At 35.1% G+C, this 25,931-nt stretch overlaps 1 protein-coding gene across 1 annotated transcript in view; it reads left to right on the top strand.

Moving 5' to 3' along the window:
- LOC150099498 (histone H2A.V) overlaps positions 1-25,931 on the top strand; it is a 64,910-nt gene that overhangs the window by 34,994 nt on the left and 3,985 nt on the right. Inside the window, exons 3-4 of the mRNA XM_090403420.1 lie at positions 1,067-1,180; positions 9,330-9,459. Coding sequence (XP_090259546.1) covers positions 1,067-1,180; positions 9,330-9,459 — 244 coding nt within the window. The remainder of the gene's footprint in view (positions 1-1,066; positions 1,181-9,329; positions 9,460-25,931) is intronic.

Here is a 25,931-nt window from a genome sequence, read left to right as displayed (position 1 = left end):
CATGGTGTCTTGAGGTATTCTAGAGTAGGAAAAAAAGTAGAAGATACAGAATTAACATTCTATATCTTCTACTTTTCTAAGATCACTTGCTATATATAACCTTTTGGGCATCTATCACTCAACTATTTCTGTTCTGTTTGAGTGATAAATGCTTGAAGAGTGTATAGTGTGTAACTACCCATTTAACAGACCCTATCCTGTAAAACATACTATCCTCATTAGTTTACGATATGTTTAATATTAATTAAGATTACACCATCACCACTAAAACCAGACTGCTTAGTTTGCTACCACTGCACTCATCTCCACTGTTTAGAGAAAAGGTTATTTTAAGACTGAACAAATCTACTTCTGAGAGAAGTATAGGAATTCAAAAAATTTTAGAATTTTTTAGAAACTATAATAAACAGATGTAACAAGAAATAAGGTGGGATTTAAATTGCAGTTTCTACTTCAGTTTTAAAAAATAAGTTAATCTAATCTTGATTTATTTGAAAATCTTATAGGAACTAAAAATATTAAATGAAATGTTTTCAGAACATTTTGATATGGTATAATTATGTAAACAGTATAATGAATGAATATTAGCAAGATTAGAAAAGTGGCCAAATCATTGATCTGAGAGAGACTGGGTTTCCCATAAGATTAGCTGACAGCTTATAAGACCACCAGCTACTCAATAGTATCTAAAGTAAAAAAAAAAAAAAAAAAGTTAACATTTTGTTCTGTTAAATATGATATATAGGTGAGCTTAGTGTGCCTCTGAGATAAAACCACTCAGTTTGTAACAACTTCTGTGTTAATCTTTCTTGAAGGTACTATAAGCTTAGTTGATGTAATTGACTTATTTTCTTTGAGTTGAAATGACTGCTAATTTTTATTACTTGGAATAAGTGAAACATGCCTAAAATTTTATTAGTTAATCTTCAAATTTTCATAGTGCATTGTGAAAATTTGAATAAAGATGAAATTTTGAAAATGCATTGTGGTTGGGTAAATTAATCTTAAACTGATAACAGTGCTTCATTTACAGTGATTAATACCATGAAATGAAATTCTCTTTCAGTTTCCTGTAGGTCGTATCCATCGGCACTTGAAAAATAGAACAACCAGCCATGGTCGTGTAGGTGCTACAGCTGCTGTTTATAGTGCAGCTATCCTGGAATATTTAACTGCAGAAGTAAGTATTGATGCTTCATAGTTAGCACATTTGTGTTGTACACATTTGCTTTGCAAGTCTCCTTCCTTATTATCTTTTATGCATAAACATGCAAACATTCAAAACCAGATCTGATGGAATGGATTGATTAATCTTTATTCTCATAGTGTCCTGTGTTTGTATGTTATGTATTCTTCTGGCCAGTTTGCCTGTTTTGAGGGATAAAAAACTAGCATCTGGGATGGGGTCTCCACCTCTGTATGAGACTGGCTAATTCACCATTTAGTGAAAACACCCGAAAATGGTTCCTTATTTCAGAAAGGATTTGAACCTACAGTAGCAAATTAATCCAAACCCTCAAGTTTTAAAGAACTTTAATTTCACAAGAAAATAATTACAAAAATTAAACTCCAACTTTACCTAATAATTTGTGTTCTTTCCTAATAAGTTCATTAATTCGCTCAGATATGGACTCTACCAACGTAGAACACATTGGTAGTCCTATTTCTGCATCTCAACCATACTTTTATAATGGATTATATTAAGTTATCTTTTGTATCACAATTTAATTTTCCAAGTCTTTCACTATGGCCTACAAATGTTCTATTGGGTTAATGTCAGTTACCTGGCAACTGAAGCAATTGGATGTTGTGATTTTTGAGGAACTCCTTCACTTTTTTGAAGTGTGAGGCCTGGAAAAAGATCCTGTTGGAAGAGTTCTTTGTTTTTCTGGATATTTGGGACCGCTCTTTTCTCCGATATTTTTATGTATTGGTCACTTTTCTTCTTGCCATCAGCAGGCACAAGTGATCCTGGACTGTCATGTGTAAAACAACCCCAGGACATCTTTTAGTTGGGTGTTTAGTAGTTTGAAGTTGGGTGGGAAGTCTTTTCAGCCATTGATTTGTGAACATAGGGTACTTGCTCTCCTTTGACAAAGAAATGTCTCTCATCTGAGAATGAACTTCCATTTCTCAACAGTCTGATCTTCATACACTTGCTCACTGGAGCCTCTTTTTCTGCATAGCCTTTGTCAACAGTTGTTTCTTTTTATGATGTATGGGCAGTTCCTCCCTGCTTCCATCAATCTTCGAACTGTCATGTCAGAAACGCTTATTTCCACTAGCTGCCAAGTCTGTCTACAGTGATCTTGGATTCATTTTGCTTTTCCTAACTAGTAAACTATCTTGAGTGAGTATTGTTTCCTTTTCTGTCAGGAGAAAAGATACCAGTCTCCCTCAACCTCTTAAAAATCACATTAATAGTATCCACACCAGTATCACACTCGTTGGCAGTTTGAGTCATAGATGTGTGCTGAGAAAGAGTACATATTTTTGAATGCTTTCTTGGAGTTATCTATTTTATAGGTACACAAAATGAATAAAACGCTACAAATGTCAACTTGTTTATCCTATCAAAAATGCACACTATTAATAAACATTTGTAGAGACAGTTAAAACATGCAGCACTCAACCATTAAAACTCTACATTCGACTTGTTGGGATTAATTTGTTCATTATTGTAGATCTTCACAACCAAAGGACTTGTCTAAACCAACTAAGCTACAGAGGCTCTTTTGCACTGCTAAATTAATGCCCTTATGTAACCATAGACTATTTTAACTATCTACGTTTTACTTGGATTTTTCTGCGGCTTTCTCTCCTGTTTTATACACCTAATTTTAATAAGCTTTTGTTTCCATTCTGTCCAGCATGTGCAAATTTTATTTTAGTGTCTTTTGAATGCTATAATTTTATCTGTTGAATATGGTTTTGCCATCGATGTTACTCATGGTCTCAAGTCTGACTTTCATCTTAGTTGCATTTTACAAAATATATAACCACCTGTTATTGATTTGTCTGGCAAATTATATCGAAATTATTGCAAGACTGCAGCCAGACAGATTGTTTGAAATTTGCATTTTTAAAAAACTATCAGGACATCTCAATTTGTTTCATTTGGATAATGGCAGAAAGGAGCAAAACGTTCTAATTCTGCTCTGGTAGGATATCGAATGTACACTGTCTGTAGGATTCATTTTTGAACTATGGTCCCTTCTAAAGTTTGCAGATTTTATTGTATCATAGTAAGCTATCCACAGTTGCTGATGTACTATAGGCTTAAAACCTTTACCTTTTGTAGGTAAGATTTATAAAGACTAAAAATGCCTAATATTGATAGTAATGCATCTGAATATTTGAATTCATTGCTTATTGATATGCAAGGAGGGTTTATTAGACAATTGGGAATGATGCAAGATTAAGTCAATATGGACTGGTATAAAAGATTTTTGCATGAAAGAAAGAAAGTAAAATACTTTTTTTAAAATACTAAGCAAGAAAATATTTCTGGCACCATTGCTTTAAACTGGTTGTCTTGAAAAACTTTGACCTGCACTTCAATACTTATAAGATTTCCAAAAAGTATAAAGCCTGTTTAAGATATTTGTTGGACTTCAAATTGGGAAAGCATTGAGTAAATACTTGCAGAAGAATCGCATGGATCTAATTGGCATTAGAGACGCAGAAGGCAAAAAGATCTTACTAAATAAATATAAATAAGGAAAGGAGTAGATAGTATTCAACACCAAACATGAAGATAAACTTCTTGATTGGAAAGAAGATTTTGTGTGCTACATGAGTGAAAAAGGATCCTGTGAAAAATGAAGAGTCATATCTTCGGAAAAGGGCCTTGACAGAGAAAGAAACTGGCTATGAACATTTTGTGATTGTGCAAACAGTGTTTAGTCTAGTCTTAAGTGTAAGTTTATTTTTAAAAAGGCTTTGGATCCAATTAAATTTGTAGTTATGTAAAGTTGTTTGAAGTATATATATTGTTTTTGTTTTATTAAATGTGTTTATTTTGGTCTTGAGTCAGTGATTATTTGGATTCTGAAAGAAAGAGTTAAGATCATTGCACCAATTGGAGTGAACCCTTGTGCATATAATAACATATAGGTACACTCAGAAATAAATAAAAAAAAAAAAAAATAATTGTTAGAAATAAAGAGATCAAATAATATGAATATCATCTATATTAAATATCCACCAATTATTAACAGTTGTCACTCTTTCCAGCAGTAGATAGGCTAAACAAAAATTTTGAGCCAGTGAAAAACTATTTTCTATCTTTGGAAAAATATCCACTTTTACAAAAAATTTTTTTTCAAATGAATTAGCTGAAGTCTACCGTTCTTTCTTTTCAAATGCAGCAACTTGTGTCCAAAATGTAATTTGTAATCTAGAGCACGATGGTCCAATTATAATAGAACTGTTTAACCTAATATCTAATCTAAGAAACTCTACTTTCTAAATTAAATGATCATTTTATGGATTCGTTGCTATATAAAAATTGAAATCTTATTGCAAACCAGTAGAGATAAATTTGTTTAAGAAAAGGAAGATTTTCTGAAAACTTTAATTCAGTATATTGAAAAAAGATTTAGTTTTGAAAATAAGTATGAGTATCTTAATATATTCAAATTACATGAAGTGGCACATTTTGATCTTTTCTTAAAAGTTAGATTTATTTAAAATCTCCAATATTAATATTGATTTGCTATATGTAAAGTATGTCATGTTACAATCGTTCCATAAAAATATTGACACAAAAGAACTCAAAATATTGTTGATATTTGGATAAAATTTTTAAATGCATACGATGTACCTAATATTGAAAAAATCATTAATTTTGTTTTTTCTTTGCCTCACTCAAATGCAATGAGTAAGTGAGTATTTAGCTTAAAGTTCAACTCTTGGAAAAAGGATAGGAACAGATTAGACCTAAAAACTGTTGAGGGAGAAATTACTGGTGAAAACCAATTACAATATGTCATGCAAAGAATTTTATGCAGTTGTATTAAAAAATGAACAATTGCTAAAATAAATTTGCTTGAATAAAAAATATTAAGTAAATACTTCTCTTTTGATAAAATAAATCAGGTTTACTGAATGTATATGATTATGCAAAGCATATCATGAGAATATTTCTGAAAGTTTACATTAGTGTTCATAACTGCCAAAATAAAATATTTAAATTTTGTTTAAAAGCTTGTTATGAATTTGACTAATTGTAGCAAAATTTGACCATCTCCGTGTTTCATGCATTTGTATATTGTGAAAATCTACAAATAAGAATAAAATAATCTTATTATAATTGTTCATTCTTTGTTTGATAGTGCAATTATCCCCAAGGCCAATAATGAATACCCCAAAACCAAATTTTTAATTTGGTCACCTTACCCCCACCCCTCTAAAGATTTGCAGATTGCCAAAAATCTGCGATTCCAACCTAAGACTTAGAGTGGTTGCTACAGATTCTCCATGCTATAAATTAGCAAACCAGCAAGCTCTTCCACCGATCATACCCCTTCATGTATAAACTATCCATTTTAAAACTTCTATTGAGAATTTAATGTTAAATAATAGATATTTTGGTTAGCTTTATCAACTCAGTGATCACCAGTGAGTTGCTATTACTGATCTATTTTCCTTTGTTATCCATTCTAGATTTCTCTTGGAAGCACAGGGTTTATAAACAGGGATACCTTCTATCTGGTTATGTGGTCACTGCCTTGTATCAATGACATTAGCAAATTTTGGATCCTGCCATTTGATCATGGTTTTATTGTTTGCATTGAAAAAAATAAATTTCTTAATGAAATTAACTTTGAGTAGCCACTTTTTGCAGTATGTTTTTTAATGGTATAGATGAGAATACAGACTGATAGTTAAATAACTATTAACTTATTGCTGGTATTCTATCCAGCATCTTCAGAGCACAAAACTAGTTTGTCACAGTACGTGAGACAACAACAATCCAGTATAACAGTGGGACTAGTTTGAACGGTTCTAACATACAACACAGACTAAAGTCGTAATTAAGTGCCATCTATGTTGAGGGGAGGGGGAATTGAAAGAAAAAGCAAGTATTAATTTGGTCTTAAGATGACTCCCAAATCTTTGGCAAATTTATACATCCATACTTGAGGTTTGGAGTATGTTTCAAGGGTTCTATGTAGCAGTTTTGTATTTTTCCAATTGATCCTGTGTGCAGGAGTATCTAAGTCGTGGTCTTGTTGACTAATTTTGACAGTAATATATCAGAACACAGATAAGTAAATAATTATTTATTGACTTATTGCTGCTATTTCACTGGTTTTATAACCAGCATCTTCAGAGCACAAAACAGTTTGTTACAGCATGTGAGACAACAACATGGTGTAATTGTAAAATTCAATGTAGCTTGAAATTGTATGAGCACATTACATTGTTTTTTTACAGAGGTTGCACCTAAAAAGATTGTAATATAAAAATAACATTTTTGTAAAAAGAATATATTTTATTGTATGATAAATTTAACCTGACAAAAACAAAAGAAAATGCTATGTTACTCCAACCTATATGTTATTGTTCAACAGTGCTTTTGAAACCATTGTTTACAAGCTCTGTGTATGCCCACCATCAAGGTCACTCTGAAAAGGGACAGCAAAATTCACAAGTGGTTCCGGTGTCTAATTGGATTTTTGTAGTATACCAGTAGAAGAAAGAACCGGTTGGTCGAAACAGAAGATCAAAGAGTTGCTCCGAGTTCTTCGGGATCTGAACAACCCTTCGCACAAGGCCCGAAGACCGTGGAATAAAAGGGGATTGAAGGTCGACAGAAATCATTGGCAGTTAGAGGCAGAAATTTCAGGAGTAGGATCCAGAGGAGAGGACGTTATGGCGAGCCATGATGAGAGAATTATCTGTGTAAATACCCAAGGCACTGTTAGTCGGATGTCTTTATGGTGCAGGAGGACAACCAAAGCTAATAGCCGCAGAGCGATCTTCAAGCGCCGGAGAATTTGCCCATATGCTGAAAACTCTTGCCTGAGCTATTAGAGTGCCAGAAAATTGCAGTCCAAAGCCCACTACTATTCCAACAAAATGCCGCTGAAGCAAGACTCTCCAGAAGGAAGCCTAAGGTCTGTGATGAAAGGAAAGGCATAGGGACTTTAGTGTAAGACCTTTTTAATGAGTGTATGACACAGAGCTTCTGTAAGTTTGTTCCATCTTTTGTTATACATTCCCTTCTGTAATCTAGGAGATACGTTATAGATGGACTAATAAGAATTAAATTAATAGTAATAAGATGTGTCTATAAGAAAGTCATTTGGCATGTCAGTAATTGGTATGAAATTTGTGAAATAACTTGACTCAGCTAGCCTCCTTGTGATTAGATTAAAGTTTTAATAAGTTGATTTTGTAAGTAGAGAGTAAATAAGTAATTGTGCTATAAAGTTATTTAACATTGAATGAAAAAGTTCTATTTTTTATACTAAAGGTTTAATAGATAGAGAAGGCAACCTCCTTATCATTGATTGTGCCTTTTATACTAGTGTAAATAAATGTTTTGTTTATGTCAATAGTGTCGCCTCATCTTTCTCATTACAATGCACTGTTTCTAAATAAACGCGAACCTAAGAGCAGAAGCATGTAGTTAAGTGCGAATAGACCCCAACTGTTTGTGTAAAATTTTACTGAAGGAATTTATCTTAGAGAAAGAGAGGGAGAAATCAACTGGCCGTATTACTGAGATTTATGACAATTAAACGATGCTGGTGCACAGTCTTAACAAATTTTCTAGTATCCATTGGCATAAGATTCATAATGCAAAAGGTAGATAAACTTATTACACAAAAAATTGTGAGAGAGAATAAAAGAAAGGAATATATAAGGAGAGCGTATATAATAAAATAAAGAGATTACAAAGGCGCAGTAATAACCAAATAGAGTTTATAATATAGTAATAAATAATCATATGTTACATAATAATGGGACTAGTTTGAAAAATTGTAGCAACACAGACTAAGTCCTAATTAGGCACCCTCTGTTTAAAACAGAGAAAGCAGCTGCTAGTTATGTCTTAAGATGACTCTCCCAAATTTTAGGCAAATGTATACAGCTATATTTGTTAAGATTCAGAGTATGTTTCATGGCTTCTGTTGCTTCTAAGAATAATCTCTGACTTGTAAAAGCTTCTGTGCAGTACTTTTGTTTTTTTCCAGTTTATCCTGTGTGCAGGGGTATCCAAAGGTCTGCTAGGCCTGATTTGCCATAATGATAGTACTGGATGTATCTTATGTTCACTGATGTGGATGTCCACAGTTCTTCCTGTTTGATCGTAGTAAGCTTGATCACACGAGCAGGGTACTTCATAGACTCCTGGATGTGATAAAGGAGAGTTGCTTTCCTTGGGATGCAAGTTGCTAATTTAGTAGTTGATGTTTATTGAGAATTCTAGATATCTTTTCCAATGTGCCTTTTGATATATGGAATAGTGACTGTTTTGTTGTAGTTCTCCATGGTGGATAGTGGGAGGGGTTTCTTGGAAGCATTTAGTATTTGGTCTATCCTGTGGGGATTATAGCTATTGACTAAGGTGTGGCTTAAGTGAGCAAAAGCATTGTCATCAGAATAGATTGCTCTCGCTCTGTGGGTTAGTGTTTTTAAGACCCCGTTCAACAGAACGGGGTGGTGGTGCGATTGTTTGTGTAAATGTCTCCCTGTGTGGGAGAGAGATTTACACTAAACTGATAAGGAACCATCTGGAAGATGTGCGATTAGTATATCCAAGAAGGGCAAACAGTTATTAGCATCCAGTTCCATTGTAAAGTGGATTTTTGGGTGTTGGCTATATAAATGCGCTAAGAATGTATCCAATGTGCTTGGGCCATGTTGCCAAATAGCAAGTACATCGTCAACATGGTGTAGCCGAAGTGTTGGTCTGAGTGGCTGTGTTGGTAGCTAGTTTTTCCATGTGTTCTATGTAAAAGTTGGCTAAGGAGGAGAGCCCATAGCTGTCTCATCTAATTGTTTTACTTGAGAATAAAATAAAATCGGGCCATTCCAATGAAAGGACATCATAATTTATAACATGAAGTTATAAAGGAACAATCACTTTCCCTTAGTCATATTACACATGACTGTAGGGTCTCCTTTTTTAAATATAATTAATAAAATATCCTTTTCTATGTATTCCTTTTAGAAATGCTTCTTTGTGTTTAACTTAAAAGCATCATCATAATGCAAGTGTAATGTAATAAAAATAATTTGGCATTCTTAAATGATTTGGTATTGTCTTTCCTGGTTGGAGTATCATTGATTTTCAGATGTTTTCATGTTTTTAGGTATTGGAGTTGGCAGGCAATGCTAGTAAAGATCTGAAGGTGAAAAGAATCACTCCACGTCATTTACAGTTAGCCATCCGTGGAGATGAAGAACTTGATTCTTTAATCAAAGCAACCATTGCTGGTGGTGGTAAGTATAATCTTATTGTGGTATCAAAATTATTCAGTTATTGGTAACAGCCATGCAGTTCAATAACTTGATTTATTGTGGCATTTGCAACACTGTTATTTGAAGTGCATCCTTTGCTAATATATGGAGCCTACTTCTTGTGATCCATAGTTGACTCTTACTATAGCAGACTGTCAGGGACTACAGAAATAGCTTGGTGATTAAATTACTGTAATGACAGTTTGTTAATTAGCATTTCTTGTGGAGTGTTCTGATTAAGACAATAAGAAATTTTATTGTATGCCAAAATGGAAATTGACTATTGCTGTCAATGTACATTTCAGGGTACAACCATATCTACTGGTTCTGACATAAGTCATAGGCTGCTGGTTTGTGCAAAAGCCATCCTCCTCCCTCCAAAAAAAATGTTTTAAGAGTAGCTTAAATTCCATATGCTATGCATAGGTCCTTGGATGATTCCATCAATTTAAAGATGAAGCATTTTATATTGTAACAAAAGGAACTAATGTTCTCTCATAGGTCTCTAATTACTGGATAATTCTGAGAAGTCAAGCAAAATGTGGTCTGTCTCCTTGATCTTTCTAATATAGCCATACTTATTGAGGTTAGAGGAGTTAGCAGTTGACTCAAGTCTCAGACCAATACTATCGATGCCACATATGCTGCATGGGAAAAAAGTCAATGGACATCATAGTGAGAGAAATAAGCAGACACGATTCACACCTTAACAAGATGTAGGATCTCCTTTTGCTGCAATCACTCAGCAATCCTAAAGAACATACTTTCCACAAGTGTATGATAGTGATCAGTGGTAATTTTGGACCATTCTTCCTGTAGACATGTAATGATATCCTGGACTGTTGTGGGATGGATGTCCCTTGACCTCACCTGATGCTCTGGTTCATCCCACAGATGTTCAATGGGAGGTTGAGATCAGGGCTCTGTGGAAGCCAGTCATGTGTGATGTTCATGTCCACAAACCATGCAATTACAGCAGCAACCTTATGACAGTGCATCATCTTGCTGAAAGAGACAGTGGTTAGTTCTGTAAAATAAAAGGAAGCACTGCACTGTTCAGATACCTCAGTTCAGTGTCAGGCCAAACCTGAAAAAACGGGGACCATACCACCACACTGCCCCTCTTCCCCCCAAATTTCATAATGCTTAAACATTCTAGTACAATATGTTCACTGGGCATCTGCCATACCCACCAGTCTTCGGTAGGAGGTGTAGCATTATTCATTGCTCCATAACACAGCCTTTCAAGCTTTGCCATCCTGTTGTACATGCATCTTTACACCACTGAAGATGACACTGCATGTTTGGTTTGGGTAATATAAGGCTTGCATATTGTGGGCCTACAATGAAAATCCATGTTGTGAACCATGATTCTGAATGTTTGTCTGAAAGATTCATGTTCCAGTCGATGCCTGGAACTCTGCATTCACTGTTACCCAACGAATGACAGTTTTTACATATTATCCTTCATAGCCCCTACATTCACATTTACTGAGTGTGATTTGTCTACAAAAAAAATACTTGTTATATGGCACAATGTACCTTGCCCAAGAGGGTGTCTGTTGACTTCTTTCTAAGCAAAAGTGGAATAGTTAATCAAGGTGTTGTACAGTGAATAGTCTATTAGTCTTCACTTGTCAGACATCTGTTAATGTTAGTCTTAAACCTAATCTGTCCAAGCAAGCTGTTGCTGACACATTCTTCTAAGAGTTCTAAGTTTTCTCAGAACTCTTATAGCAGTGGTCTCTAATGTCATCTTGGAAATAAAGCACTTGATCACTCTCAGATAAGATGTGCAAGAGAATGAGGCTGATCCTTTTGAGAATGAAATGTTGCTAGCTAGATTCATGTTTGAAAGTGGTGCAAAGGTTGTTTTGATAAGCTTAATTTTATGACGAAATGTTTTTACATGACTTGACTTCCATCGAACAGGACTATTTTACAAAAAAAATTCTGGTAGAATTTATTTGTGCAGCCTATTCTGAAAACTAAATATATAGAGTAATTTTGCTTAAGGTGTAAAAATAAAGGAACATTTTTTTTTAATATAGAGTGAATACTTATTCATGTTACTGTTTCAAGAAATCCTACCTGGATAGTTTCTACTCATTTATTTTTCAAAGTACTAAATTATTGGGCATCCAGAATATCCTTATCTTTCGGTTCATTTTCTTAATGTATAAATTCCTTAGTGTTCAGGCTACTGTGATAGTACCGTTAAGTTTGTTATTAGTATCTGACTGAATAAATTCATCTAGATTTTGGCCTTCCTCTGGGTCCTTTTTCCTGACTAAAAAAATTTTCAATAAACCATCAAACACCTGTTTTGCTAATAACTTTCATTCTTTTAAGTCCATAATTAATTTGTTGTTTTCAGTAAAACAACTGCCTGAATAACAAACATTTTACTTGTTCTCTAGGTTTTCCATTGAGAATGCGTCTGAAGTTTTGTGTTCCTGCCTAACTTTATAGTTTTGGTCCTGTTTATTGCAGACTTTCATGCCAAACTTGTCATAGGCAGGGCTTCTCTCCATTTGCAGACTTATTTTGAAATAAATAGTATTATAAAATATTTTAATTTTGCATAATTTGCAAATCAGCACTATTCTTATAAGTTGGGTACCATTTAAAAAAAAAAAACATTTGGTTCACTGCCAACCGTAATTCTTTCAACACTCTTTACACTTAAAAGTAATCATGCAGTTGTAGTAAGAGTAAAACAAGCACTTTTCTTGCCAACAGACTGGTAATTAGTTAGCAGGAATTGAAAAAGATGGCCAGCTGCAAGGAAGAAATGGCCTAGTAGTGAAATTAAATAAAACCATGTCTTTCAGATTATTGTATGTGATTTGAATTTGGCTGTATTTAAATTCTATTAAAGATGTTCCTGGTGTGTGTGTGTGTTCCTTACACATATACATGCATGCACACTTTACCACAATTCATATTATGGGTGAGTTACAATTTTTCATGACCAGTAGATTTAAATGTATTCCTGGAAGCCTGGTTTTAGCTATTCAATTTAGAGACTGCTGGTGACATGCACTGGATCCTTAAGAGTATTATCTGCATAAAGACTTTCCTTCATAATGCAGTTCATGTAAATGATGAATAAGAATGGATATATTGTGCACCCATTTTCTTATGTTCCTGTATTTCCTTTAATTCCTACAGGCTTAAAACTTAAATATACAATGTATTGCTGTATAACGTTACATTTAGCCATATAGCCTGAAGGGATGCACATAATTGTGTTCTTATTTCCACAATTTCTCACCAGTTTGTCATAAAGCGAAAACCTGATTTTGATCTTTGTTTGGCCTGAACCCACCTTGTTCTCAGTTTCTCTTTCAGGTTTTTAGAATCTTCAAGTATGCTTGAATAAATCTTACCTGGAACACATCATCAAATTCCTGCCATATAGCCTGAAGGGATGTACAGGATATGATAGTACTACATGAAAAACTTACATCACCACTAACTTATCATCTACAATTTTCCTCCAATCTGCTACCTTCACAGGTAACAGATTGATTTGGAGGAAAATCTTTTATTTCCTACATTATCAAATCTTATATTTCTGTCTTCTAAGGCACTTTTTACTGTATCAATCCACCTATATCTTGTCATCCTCTGGGTCTTTTTCCTGCTGACCTGGTGGAGAACACAAGTGACCATACCACTGAGATTAGCTCTGCTAATGCATTCCTGGATGTTGACAATGTCAAGTTCTTTCTTAATATCCCCATTTTTAATATGATGATGATGCCCCTAATCTTTCTCAGTACTTATATCTGCAGTCTTTAGTCTTTGGGCAAGTATTTTTACTTCTTACCCAGCACTCAGATCTATAAGTTAAAATTGGTTTCAACACTGTGTTGTATACAGCTAATTTAGTGTTTTGACTAATTTCTCTTATTCCGTATACATTTATTCAGTTGACTTCCTACCATACCAGCTTTATTGATTTTATTGTCTTCACTAAACGTCTTGCCCAAGTAGCTGAAATGTTTTACTTGTTCTATAGGTTCTCCATTCACGATGCAGTTGGTATTTTCATTCTTTGACTTGTTATTGCAGACCTTCATACCAAATCTATCATCATCAAATTCCTGACATGTACCCCCAAGGGATGTACAGGATATGGTAGTACTACATGAAAAATTTACATCATTACTAACTTCCTATCTACAATTTTCCTCCAAATCGGTTCCTTCATAGTTGTCAAGACTCCAACATTATCAGGTATTATATTTCTATCATCTAAGGCACTTTGTACTGTATCAATCCATCTACAACTTGGTCTTCCTCTGGGCCGTTTTCCTTCTAACCTGGCAGAAAACACTTGTTTAGCTAATCTTTCCTTGTCCATTCTGAGTGACCATATACCACCTGAGAGTATCTTTTCTAATGCATTCCTGGATGCTGACTGTCAAGTTCTTTCCTAATATCTTTGTTTTTAATGTGATATTGCCATTGATGCCATCTGTTCACGCCTATAATCTTTCTCAGGACTCTCATATCTGTGGTCTCTAGTCTTTGGTCAAATGTTTTGCTTCTGACCCAGCTCTCAGATCCATAAGTTAAAACTGGTTTGAACACTGTCTTGTATACAGCTAATTTAGTGTTCCGACTGCTTTCTCTCTTCTTCCATATGAATTTATTCAATTGACTTCCTACTATACCAGCTTTGTTGATTCTGTTGTCTATTTCCATATTTAATATACCATCTTCACTAAAAATCGTGCCTAAGTAGCTGAAATGTTTTACTTGTTCCACAGGTTCTCCATTCACAACACAGTTGACATTTTCAATGATTCTGCCTATTTTCATTGTCTTTTTTTCTTTTTATTGCTGACCTTCAATACCATATCTATTACAACAGTTATTCAATTTAGTCAGGGAATCTTGCAAACTTGTAGCGGATTTAATTAGAAGTATAACATCGTCTGCATAAAGCAAAGAGCTGACATTAACATCTCCAATTCTGATATGTTTAATACCACGTTCCTTCATAAAGTGATCCACATAGATAATGAATAACAGAGGGGATAATGTATATCCTTGTCTTACACCAGATTTAACATTAAACCATCTTCCTATACTTCCTTCAATTCTAACTGCTGACTTGCAACTCAAATAAAGACTAAGTATTGCTTAATATAATGCCTCATTGACTCCATATAACTATAGTATATTGAATAGCTTCTCTCTTGGCACCTTGTCCTATGCCTTTTCCAGATCGACAACTTAAATACAGATCTTTGTTATATTCCCATGCTTTCTCAACTGTCATAAAGTGAAGATCTGATCCTGATAGCCACTATTTGGCCTGAATCTTCTCAACCAGTTTCTCAAGTATACTGGCATAAATCTTGCTTGGAACACTCAGGGAAATACCTCTGTAATTCTCACATTCAATTTTATTTCCCTTTTTATATATGGATACTATTAGAGCTCTATTCCAATCATTAGCAATTCGTCCCTCTGTCCAGGCCTTCTGAATTATGCAGTGCAGCCACTGTAAGACTTTTATACATGGACTGGTTATTACTAACCAGTCCATGTTCAGAACTGGTTAGTACACCATACTTCAGCATTTCTGGACAAATATCATCTATTCCTGCTGCCTTTCCACATTTCAAGCCTTTGATGGCTTTTTCTACTTCAAGTATGGATATGTGTTTTGCACTGTATGCCTGTTGAGTGTTTTTTTTACCACTGTGCTATCACCGCTTGTTTCATTTAGCACTTTTTCGAAGTAATTGCTCCATACTTCAAGGATATCTTTCTCTCCTGTTTTCATGTCACCATTATCATCTCTAACCCCTTTTACAGCACTCTTTCCTCCATTTCTAAGCTTCAACAACCTCCAGAATATCTTGCCACCTTCTTAATATTTATTTTCCATGTTCTTGCCAAAGTCCTCCCATGACTTTTGTTTAGCTATTTTTACAAAGTGTTTAATTTCTTACATTTGTCTCTGTATTCTCTAAGAGCACAAGCTGACTTTTTTTGCCAGGAACTTTTGATATGCTTTCTTCTTTTCCTTCACTGCCTCTTTATCTTCCTGTTGTCCATGGAGTTCTAATTTTTCTATCCTTACAGACAACTTCACCACATCCCTCTCTAGCTGAATCAATCAGGGTTTTCTTCAAGGCTTGCCACTGAATCTTCAAGGTTTGGTTCCTGTTCTCAAACTCTTTTTTTTTTTTTTTCAATAATCTTTGTGTATTTTAGTCTACAGTTCACATCTGAGCTACTCAACTTTTATTTGCTTTAAAACTTTCTTACATGTTATTCTTTTCAATATGAAATTCAATTTTATCTTGCTCAAGACTAAATAGTGATCACTTCCAATTTCAAATCCTCTGTACACTCTGGTGTCCTGCACCAAGGGGAAAACATAACTATCAAAAATAACATAGTCAATGAGACTTTTCTTATTCCTTGCCTTTTCTCTCCATGTGAATTTGTGCACATTTTTATGTTGGAACATGGTGTTAGTAATAACCAGTCCATGTCCTGAACAGAAATCCAACAGATATTTGCCATTATTATTATCCTTGCTCTTTTCTCCAAATTTTCCCAAAATATTTTTGTATGTCTCACAATCATTTCCTACTCTGCTATTTAGATCCCCAACAAGGACCAACTTTTCCTTTTTCATTGTGCCAGTAGCTTTCTCTAGAGCCTCAAAAAATTCCTCCACTTCTACCTTAGTAGAACCTTCTGTGAGACCATAGGCACAAATAAGTCTCATTGTCCAGTTCCCTATTCTGATATTTGCCTACATCACTCCACTTGAGACTACCTGCCATTCAAGAAAGATTAGTCTTGTATTTTGTGTTGAATACTATGGCTACTCCTTCTTTTTCTGGATTGTCATTGCCTGAATATAACATTTTGTATTTATTGCTCAGAAAGATCTCGCCAGTTTTTGTCTTTTTTGTTTCGGTCAACTCTGTTATGTCGATCTGGTGTTTATCTAATTCCTTAGCTAGCTCCATTTCTTTGCCATTCAGACTTCTTATGTTGATATTACTGATATTTAACTCTGGGTGCCTAAGGATCAAAGCTGTATAACTGAAAGGAGACCTCCACATAGCCTTTAAAGGAATGCGGAGAACCAACCAGGGCTTCTGTCCTAATGTCCATTCCTCACCTTCTCGTGGTACACCCTGTTGGGTATCTTCCTAAATACTGAATGAATGAGGATGGGCTGGCAATTTGGGATTTCATCAAATTCCTGACATGTACCCTCAAGGGGGTGTACAGGATATGATAGTACTACATGAAAAATTTACATCATTACTAACTTCCTATCTACAATTTTCCTCCAAATCGGTCTGTTACTTGTCAAGACTCTTTATCAGGTATTATATTTCTATCGTCTAAGGCTCTTTGTACCGTATCAATCCACTTATATCTTGGTCTTCCTCTGGGTCGTTTTCCTGCCAACTTGGCAGAGAACACTTGTTTTGGTCGGCTAAATCCCAAAATTAGCCGACCAAATTGTATTCTTATTGGCTTAAACCAATATACAAAATGATGGTACCAAATCTATTACAACAGTTATTCAATTTTGGGCATCTTGTATTGAATTTATTTAAAAGTATAAGATCTGCATAAAGTAAAGAGCTGAGATTAACATCTCCAATTTTGATATCAGGTTTAAAACCACTTTCCTTCATAATGTGATCCATATAGTTAATGAATAACAGAGGGTATAATGTACATCCTTGTCTGACACCAGATTTTTACATTAAACCATCTTCCTGTACTTCAATTCTAACTGCTGACTTACACCTCAAATAAAGATTAAGTATCGCTTGATATAATGTCCCATTGACACCATATAACTGTAGCATTTTGAATAGCTTTTCTCTTGGAACCTTGTCATATGCCTTTTCCAGATCTACAAAACTTTTTAGAGAACTTTGTTATATTCTGATTTCTCAACTATTTGTCATAAAGCAAAAATCTAATCCTGACAACCTGTATTTGGCCTGAATCTAGCGTGTTCTTCAAGCTTTTCTTCCACAATCCTTCTCAACCATTTCTCAAGTATACTTGCGTAAATCTTGCCAGGAGCACTCAGAGAAATATCTCCAATTTTCACATTCAGTTTTATCATCATCAAATTCCTGCCATGTACCCTCAAGGGGTGTACAGGATATGACAGTACTACATGAAAAAATTACATCATTACTAACTTCCTATCTACAATTTTCCTCCAAATCAGTCTGTTACTTGTCAAGACTCCAACATTATCAGATCTTATATTTCTATCGTCTAAGGCACTTTGTACCGTATCAATCCACCTATATCTTGGTCTTCCTCTGGGTCATTTTCCTGCCAACCTGGCAGAGAACACTTGTTTTACTAATCTTTCCTCTCCCATTCTATTTAAGTGACCATACCATCTAAGATTAGCTCTGCTAACGCATTCCTGGATGCTGACAATGTCAAGTTCTTTCCTAATATCCTCATTTTTAATATGATATTGCCATTGATGCCATCTGTTCACGCCTCTAATCTTTCTCAGGACTCTCATATCTGCGGTCTCTAGTCTTTGGTCAAGTGTTTTACTTCTGACCCAGCTCTCAGATCCATAAGTTAAAATTGGTTTGAACACAGTCTTGTATACAGCTAATTTAGTGTTCCGACTAATTTCTTTCTTATTCCATATGAATTTATTCAATTGACTTCCCACGATACCAGCTTTGCTGATTCTGTTGTCTATTTCTATATTTAGTTTACCATCTTCAGTAAAAATTGTGCCTAAGTAGCTGAAATGTTTTACTTGTTCCACAGGTTCTCCATTCACAACACAGTTGACATTTTCAATGATTCTGCCTATTTTCATTGTCTTTGTCTTTTTATTGCTGACCTTCATACCATATCTATTACAACAGCTATTCAATTTAGTCAGAGAATCTTGCAGACTTGTAGCGGATTTATTTAGAAGTAACACATCATCCGCATAAAGCAAAGAGCTGACATTAACATCTCCCAATTTTGATATCAGGTTTAATACCACATTCCTTCATAATGTGATCCATATAGATAATAACAGAGAGGATAATGTACATCCTTGTCTCACACCAGATTTAACATTAAACCATCTTCCTGTACTTCCTTCAATTCTAACTGCTGACTCACAACTCAAATAAAGACTAAGTATTGCTTGATATAATGCCCCATTGACACCATATAACTGCAGCGTATTGAATAGCTTCTCTCTTGGCACCTTGTCATATGCCTTTTCCAAATCGACAAAACTTAAATACAGATCTTTGTTATATTCCCATGCTTTCTCGACTATTTGTCGTAAAGTGAAGATCTGATCCTGACAGCCTCTATTTGGCCTGAATCCAGCTTGTTCTTCACCAAGCTTTTCTTCCACAATTCTTCTCAACCGTTTCTCAAGTATACTTGCATAGATCTTGCCAGGAACACTCAGTAGGGAAATACCTCTGTAATTCTCACATTCAGTTTTATTTCCCTTTTTATATATGGGTACTATGAGAGCTCTACTCCAATCATCGGGAATTCGTCCCTCTGTCCAGGCTTTATGAACTATGCAGTGCAGCCACTGTAAGACTCTTATACCACCATACTTCAGCATTTCTGGTCGAATATCATCTACTCCTGCTGCCTTTCCACATTTCAAGCCTTTGATGGCTTTTTCTACTTCAAGTATGGATATGTATTCCTGACTGCATGCCTGGTCAGTGTTTTTTACCACTGTGCTGTCATCACTGCTTGTTTCATTTAGCAGTTTTTCAAAGTAATTACTCCATACTTCAAGGATATCTTTTTCTCCTGTTTTCATTTCACCTTTATCATCTCTAATTCCTTTTACAGCACTCTTTCCTCCATTCCTAAGCTTCTTCAACAACCTCCAGAATATTTTGCCACCTTCTTGATATTTATTTTCTATATTCTTGCCAAAGTCCTCCCATGACTTTTGTTTAGCTAGTTTTACACACTGTTTAGCTTTCTTACATTTGTCTCTGTATTCTGTAAGAGTAAAAGCTGACTTATTTGCCAGGAACTTTTGATATGCTTTCTTCTTTTCCTTCACTGCCTCTTTAACTTCCTGTGTCCACCAGGGAGTTCTGATTTTTTTATCTTTGCACACAACCTCACCACATGCCTCTCTGGCAGAATCAATCAATGTTTCCTTCAGAGTTTGCCACTGAATCTCCAAGGTTTGATTCCTGTTCTCAAACTCTTTCATTTTCTTTTCAATAATATTTCTGTATTTTAGTCTACAGTTTACATCTGAGAGCTGCTCAACTTTTATTCGCTTTAAAACTTTCTTACATGTTATTCTTTTCAATATGAAATTCAATTTTATCCTGCTCAAGACTAAATAGTGATCACTTCCAATTTCAAATCCTCTGTACACTCTGGTGTCCTGCACCAGGGAGAAAAAATCACTATCAACAATAACATAGTCAATGAGACTTTTCTTATTCCTAGCCTCTTCTCTCCATGTGAATTTGTGCACATTTTTATGTTGGAACATGGTGTTAGTAATAACCAGTCCATGTCCTGAGCAGAAATCCAACAGATATTTGCCATTATTATTAGCTTTGCTCTTTTCTCCAAATTTTCCCAAAATATTTTTGTATGTCTCACAATCATTTCCTACTCTACTATTTAGATCCCCAACAAGGACCAACTTTTCCTTTTTCATTGTGTCAGTTGCTTTTTCTAAAGCCTCAAAAAATTCCTCCACTTCTACCTTAGTAGAACCTTCTGTGAGACCATAGGCACAAATAAGTCTCATTGTCCAGTTCCCCATTCTCATATTTGCCCACATTACTCTACTTGAGACTGACTGCCATTCAAGAAGATTAGCCTCGTGTTTTGTGTTGAATACTATGGCTACTCCTTCTTTTCCTTGATTGTTATTGCCTGAATATAACATTTTGTATTTATTGCTCAGAAAGATCTCACCAGTTTTGGTCTTTTTTGTTTCAGTCACCCCTATTATGTCGATCTGGTACTTATCTAATTCCTCAGCTAGCTCCATTTCTTTGCCATTCAGGCTTCTTACGTTGATAGTACCGATCTTTAACTCTGGTGATGTTGAGTTGGGGTTTGTTTTCAGATTTGTTTTAGTAGCTGACTTTCCGCTGTTCGCCCTGGTTCCCTGGCGAAAACAACGGGGGGCCTTGTTTAACCGGGCGACGCCTCAGCCGGCATGAAATTTTGTCATGTTGTACCATCATTTTTTATTTTGGTTTAACCAATAAGAATACAATTTGGTCGGCTAAATCCCAAATTGCCAGCCAGTCCTCGTTCGTTCAGTATCAAAGTAGATACCTAACAGGGTGCACCACGAGAAGGTGAGGATTGGACATTAGGTCAGAAGCCCTGGTCGGTTCTCCGCATTCCTTTAAAGGCTATGTGGAGGTCTCCTCTCAGTTATACAGCTTTGACCCTTAAGCATTTCCCTTTTTATATATGGGTACTATAAGAGCTCTACTCCAATCTGGAATTCGTCTCTCTGTCCAGGCCTTCTGAACTCTGCAGTGCAGCCACTGTAAGACTTTTATATCTCTATACTTGAGCATTTCTGGTCAAATATCATATACTCCTGCTGCTGCCTTTCCACATTTCATCGTTTGACTTTTTCTACTTCAAGTATGGATAAATATTCCTGACTGCATGCTTGTGTTTTTTGTCACTGTGCTCACTGCTTGTTTCATTTAGCAATTTTTCTGAGTAATTACTCCAAGGATATTTCTCCAGTTTTCATGTCACCTACCTTTATCATTTCTAATTGCTTTTACAGTACTCTTTCCTCCATTTCTGAGATTCTTCAACAACCTCCAGAATATCTTGCTTTCTTGATATTTATTTTCTATGTTCTTACCAAAGTCTTCCTATGACTTTTGTTTAGCTAGTTTTACACTGTGTTTAGCCTTCTTACATTTGTTTCTGTATTCTGTAAGAGCACAAACTGACTTATTTGCCAGGAACTTTTGATATGCTTTCTTCTTTTCTTTAACTTCTTATGTCCACCATGGAGTTCTGATTTTTCTATCCTTGCAGACAACCTCACCACATGCCTTTGTGGCTGAATCAATCTTTTCTTCAGAGCTTGCCACTGAATTTCCAAGGTTTGGTTCCTGGTCTCAAACTCTCATTTTTTCTAGAATGTGTGTGTATTTTAGTCTACAGTTCATATCAGAGCTTCTCCACTTTTTATTTGCTTTAGAATTTCTTATGTTCTTTACAATGTGAAATTATTTCATCTTGCTCAAAACTAAATTGTGATCACTTCCGATTTCAAATCCTGTGTACACTCTAGGGTCCTGCTCCAGGGAGAAAACATCACTCTCTCAACAATAACATTCAATGAGAAGTCAATGAGACTTCTTATTCCTTGCCTCTTTTCTCTATATGAATTTGGAACACTTAGTAGAGAAACTTTATAATTCACATATTCAGTTTAATTCCCTTTTTAAAGGAGAAATGGGAGCTCTATTCTAATCTTTGAATTTGACCTGACTAGGCTTTCTGAATTATGCACTGGGAAATTTATCTCTGTTTGAGCATTTCTGGTTGATCATCTACTCCAGCTGCCTTTCCACCACACACTATGCTGTGCATTCTTCCTGAATACCTTTTTGATATTGCTTGTTTTGTTTTTTATTTCAAAGTAATTACTCGTGCATCTTCTGTTTTCATGTTGCCTTTCTCTCTGATTCCTTTTTACAATACTTTGCTCCATTTCTAAACTTTTTCAGTGGCCTCCATAACATTTTGCCACCTTCAATATTTGTATGAATTACTTACACAAAAACACAAGGTCAAAGGTAATATTTATTTGATTATAATTTTCAGTCTGAAACTTACAGACCATCTTAGGTTGCAAAAACAGTTGATACAAGATAGAATGCAAACAATGGATTTATTTGAAAGCTGCATGATATATTTCCAGTAACGTTAGAATGTAGGAAAAGGTTTAATCATAACTAAAAACAAACTGTAATTTTGCACTCTATGGATCACCTGATAGATAACAGCATATTGTTAGTTTCTTGAGACCTTATGACTTCATAATATATAATTTTTTTATTTTGTTTTAATAGCAAGTATTAAAAAATATTTAATGATGCATTATTCTGATCAGATTACCATATTTTTGATAATAAGCAGTCATTTCCGTTCAAGTTATGGCTGTGAAGCGAAGCACTCCTTAAACATTCAAATTTATATTGACAGTGATGTATCAGGCTTGTTTCAGACCAAAGAACTGTGTCTGTTCTTTGTTTAGCCAATCCAGATTTTATCTGATTTCCTGTGGTAAAGTTTCTTTAAGTTAGGAATCAAACATTTTGTGTAGTCCTTTTTGAGAAGCCATTTGATTTCATATACAGCCAGCCCTCGGTTTACGTTGGTTGCCTGCGCGTGCTTTCTTACTGTAGTGTGGTTGACTGAAAAACTACACTTGCAGGCACTCTAGTGTTTGAGTGTTTACCGAGCTGCTACAACGTATATGTATCAAACCTAGTTTTAATGTTGAATCTTCCTAATTCTATTTGATTTTTTTTTTACGTACATATGTATTTAAATTGATAAGTACGTAATTACATACCATGTCGAATAATAGAAGTGTTGGAAAATGTTAAGAAGGCGTGGAAATAGATTGCACTTGAAAAAGAAGATGGAGGTGATTCGAAGAATGGAAGATGGGCAGGCACGTGCTAATGTCTATAGAAGTATGAACTTACCGCCATCGACTGTTACTACAGTTATGAAAAATGCAGATAGAATAAAACAGTCTGTGCAACAATGTATTGCAGCACTAAATGCAAAACATGTATGTTATAGCAGGGGTAAACTTCATGGTTTTAATGTTGGCGAGACTGGGCTCTACTGGAAAAATTGCCATCATTCACCTTCATTTCCTGTGTGAAGAAAATTTCTGCTCCAGGTATTAAAGCTGCAAAAGATAGACTTGCGCTTTTGTTGGGTGCAAATGTTTCCGGAACTTTGAAGCTTAAACCAATGTTAGTGTACCATTCATAAACACCACGTGCCTTCAAGAATCTCGAAGCCATGCTGCCAGTCTATTGGAAATGGAACAAGAAAGCTTGGGATGCACAAGACGTTTTTATAGATTGGTACATTATTTTTGTCCTACTGTGCTTCGCTTCTGTAAAGAAAATGATTTGCCAGCCAAGGCATTGCTTCTCTTGGATAATGCCCCTGGACATCCTCAACCTTTCTGAAGTAAGAACACCATTGGATATCAAGGTTGTTTACATGCCCCCAAACAAATCACTTTTGCAACTGATAGATCAGGGGATTATCAATCTTCAAAGCCTATTACCTCTGTATAACATTTATGGAAATGGTTAAGAGTCTTGGACACTTCAGGAAAAACTAAAGACTATTGATGGTCATTCGATATTTTGAAGGGAGTTAACAACATCGATGCACCTTGGAACGATTTGTCAGCAAAATGTATAAAAGGAGCATGGCGGAAACTTCTTCCAGCATTTATGTGTGACTTCGAGGAATTAGAGCAAGAGGAGAATGTTATTGAAGATGTTACCAAGATTGCGCGAGAGGTAGGATTGTATGATATTACAATTGAAGAAGTGACAGAAGTCTTAGAAAGCCATGATAAACTGTTTGCCAGCCAAGGCATTGCTTCTCTTGGATTGATGCCCCTGGACATCCTCAACCTTGCTGAAGTAAGAATGCCATTGGATGTCAAGGTTGTTTACATGCCCCCAAAACACATTGCTTTTGCAAACGATAGATCAGGGGATTATATCAATCTTCAAAGCCTGTTACTTCCATATAATATTTATGGAAATGATAAGAGTCTTGGACACGTCAGGAAAAACTTAGACTATTGATGGCCATTCGATATTTTGAAGGGCATTAACAACATCAATGCACCTTGGAATGATGTGTCAGCAAAGTGTTTAAAAGGAGCATGGCGAAAACTTCTTCCAGCATTTATGCTTGTCTTCGAGGAATTAGAGCAAGAGGAGAATGTTATTGAAGATGTTACCAAGATTGCACGAGAGGTGGGATTGTATGATGATATAACTGAAGAAGTGACATACCATGATAAACTGTTTTCCAATGAAGATTTAAAAGAATTAGCTGAACAATTAACATCCAAAGGAGGAGAGAGAGAAAACGGTCTTCTGAGAGATATGAAAACTGCCGATTTACAGCGTATCCTTGCAAGCATAGGGACATTGACTGATGAACTCTGCAAAATGAACCACGATTGGGAATGGAGTGTAATCGCATCTATTCAACCTTACACTGAACTCCTTAAAGGAAAAGAAAATCTAGACAGTTAACACTGGATACTTTTTTAAACAATGCAGGTGGTCTGAAACCAGGAACTTCAACATAGAAATATGTAATATCTTTTCGAAGTTTCATATTTTTTGTTATTAATAATTTTATTTTAACAAGTATGCATTATCAAAGCTTTAAATATAATGTTTCACATACTTCATGTGCATATTTTTTGACTGCACAGAACATAACTTCATACCTCCCATTAAAATTGGATTTGTTTTATGCCTGTTTTTTCTTGATATTTATCTTCTTTATTCTTACTGAAGTCTTCCCATGATTTTAGCTACTTTAATATGTAATTTAGGGGAAAATGTAAGACTTATTCTTTTGATATCTGCTAGTAGCTTTTGGTATGTTTTTTCCTTCCAGGACTGATTCTTGAACTTGTCTGGCATGGTGCTATTTTTTAATCAGTCCTGGAAGGAAAAAACATACCAGGAAGTCGGTTTGCCACTAAGACTGTTTGGTTCTTGTTTTCAAACTTTTTTTTCTTGAATCTTTGTATAATTGTCTACAGTTTACCTGTACAAGTTATTCAACTTAAATGTATATTATTGTACATTGAAAATTATTTAATACAGAGGAATTTCTCTACTAAGTGTTCCAGGTAAGATTTATTGCAAACATACCTGAAAAGAGGTTGAGAAAGATTGGAAGAGAAACTTGAACAAGCTGGGTTGAGGTCAAATAGAGGTTATCAAGATCAGACTCACTTTAAGATAAATAGTTATAGTTGAGAAATTATGTGAATTTAATTTCTCAGATCTGTATTTAAGTTTTGTAAATCTGGAAAAGGCATATGACAAGGTGCCAAGAAAAAAGCTTTTCAAAAACACTATAATTATATGGGGTGAATGGAATATTATAGAACAATACATAGTCTATATTTAAGTTGTCAGTCAGCAGTTAGAATTGAAGGGAAATACAGGAAAATAGTTTGTAAAATCAGTGGTAAGGCAAGGATGCACATTATCACCACTCTTATCTATATGGATCACATGAATGAAAGTGGCATCAAACCTGATATTAGAATTGGAGGTGTCAAACTTACTCTTTGCTTTATACAAATGATGTACTCCTAAACACTCATAGTGCCA

The sequence above is a fragment of the Typopeltis vanoorti genome, chromosome 14 (genome assembly GCF_054136105.1).
Source record: "Typopeltis vanoorti isolate ZY-2024b chromosome 14, IOZ_Tvanoo_1.0, whole genome shotgun sequence".
Classification (NCBI taxonomy): domain Eukaryota; kingdom Metazoa; phylum Arthropoda; class Arachnida; order Uropygi; family Thelyphonidae; genus Typopeltis; species Typopeltis vanoorti.
Note: the sequence above shows the minus strand (reverse complement) of the source record. Positions and strands in the feature narration are given on the sequence as shown.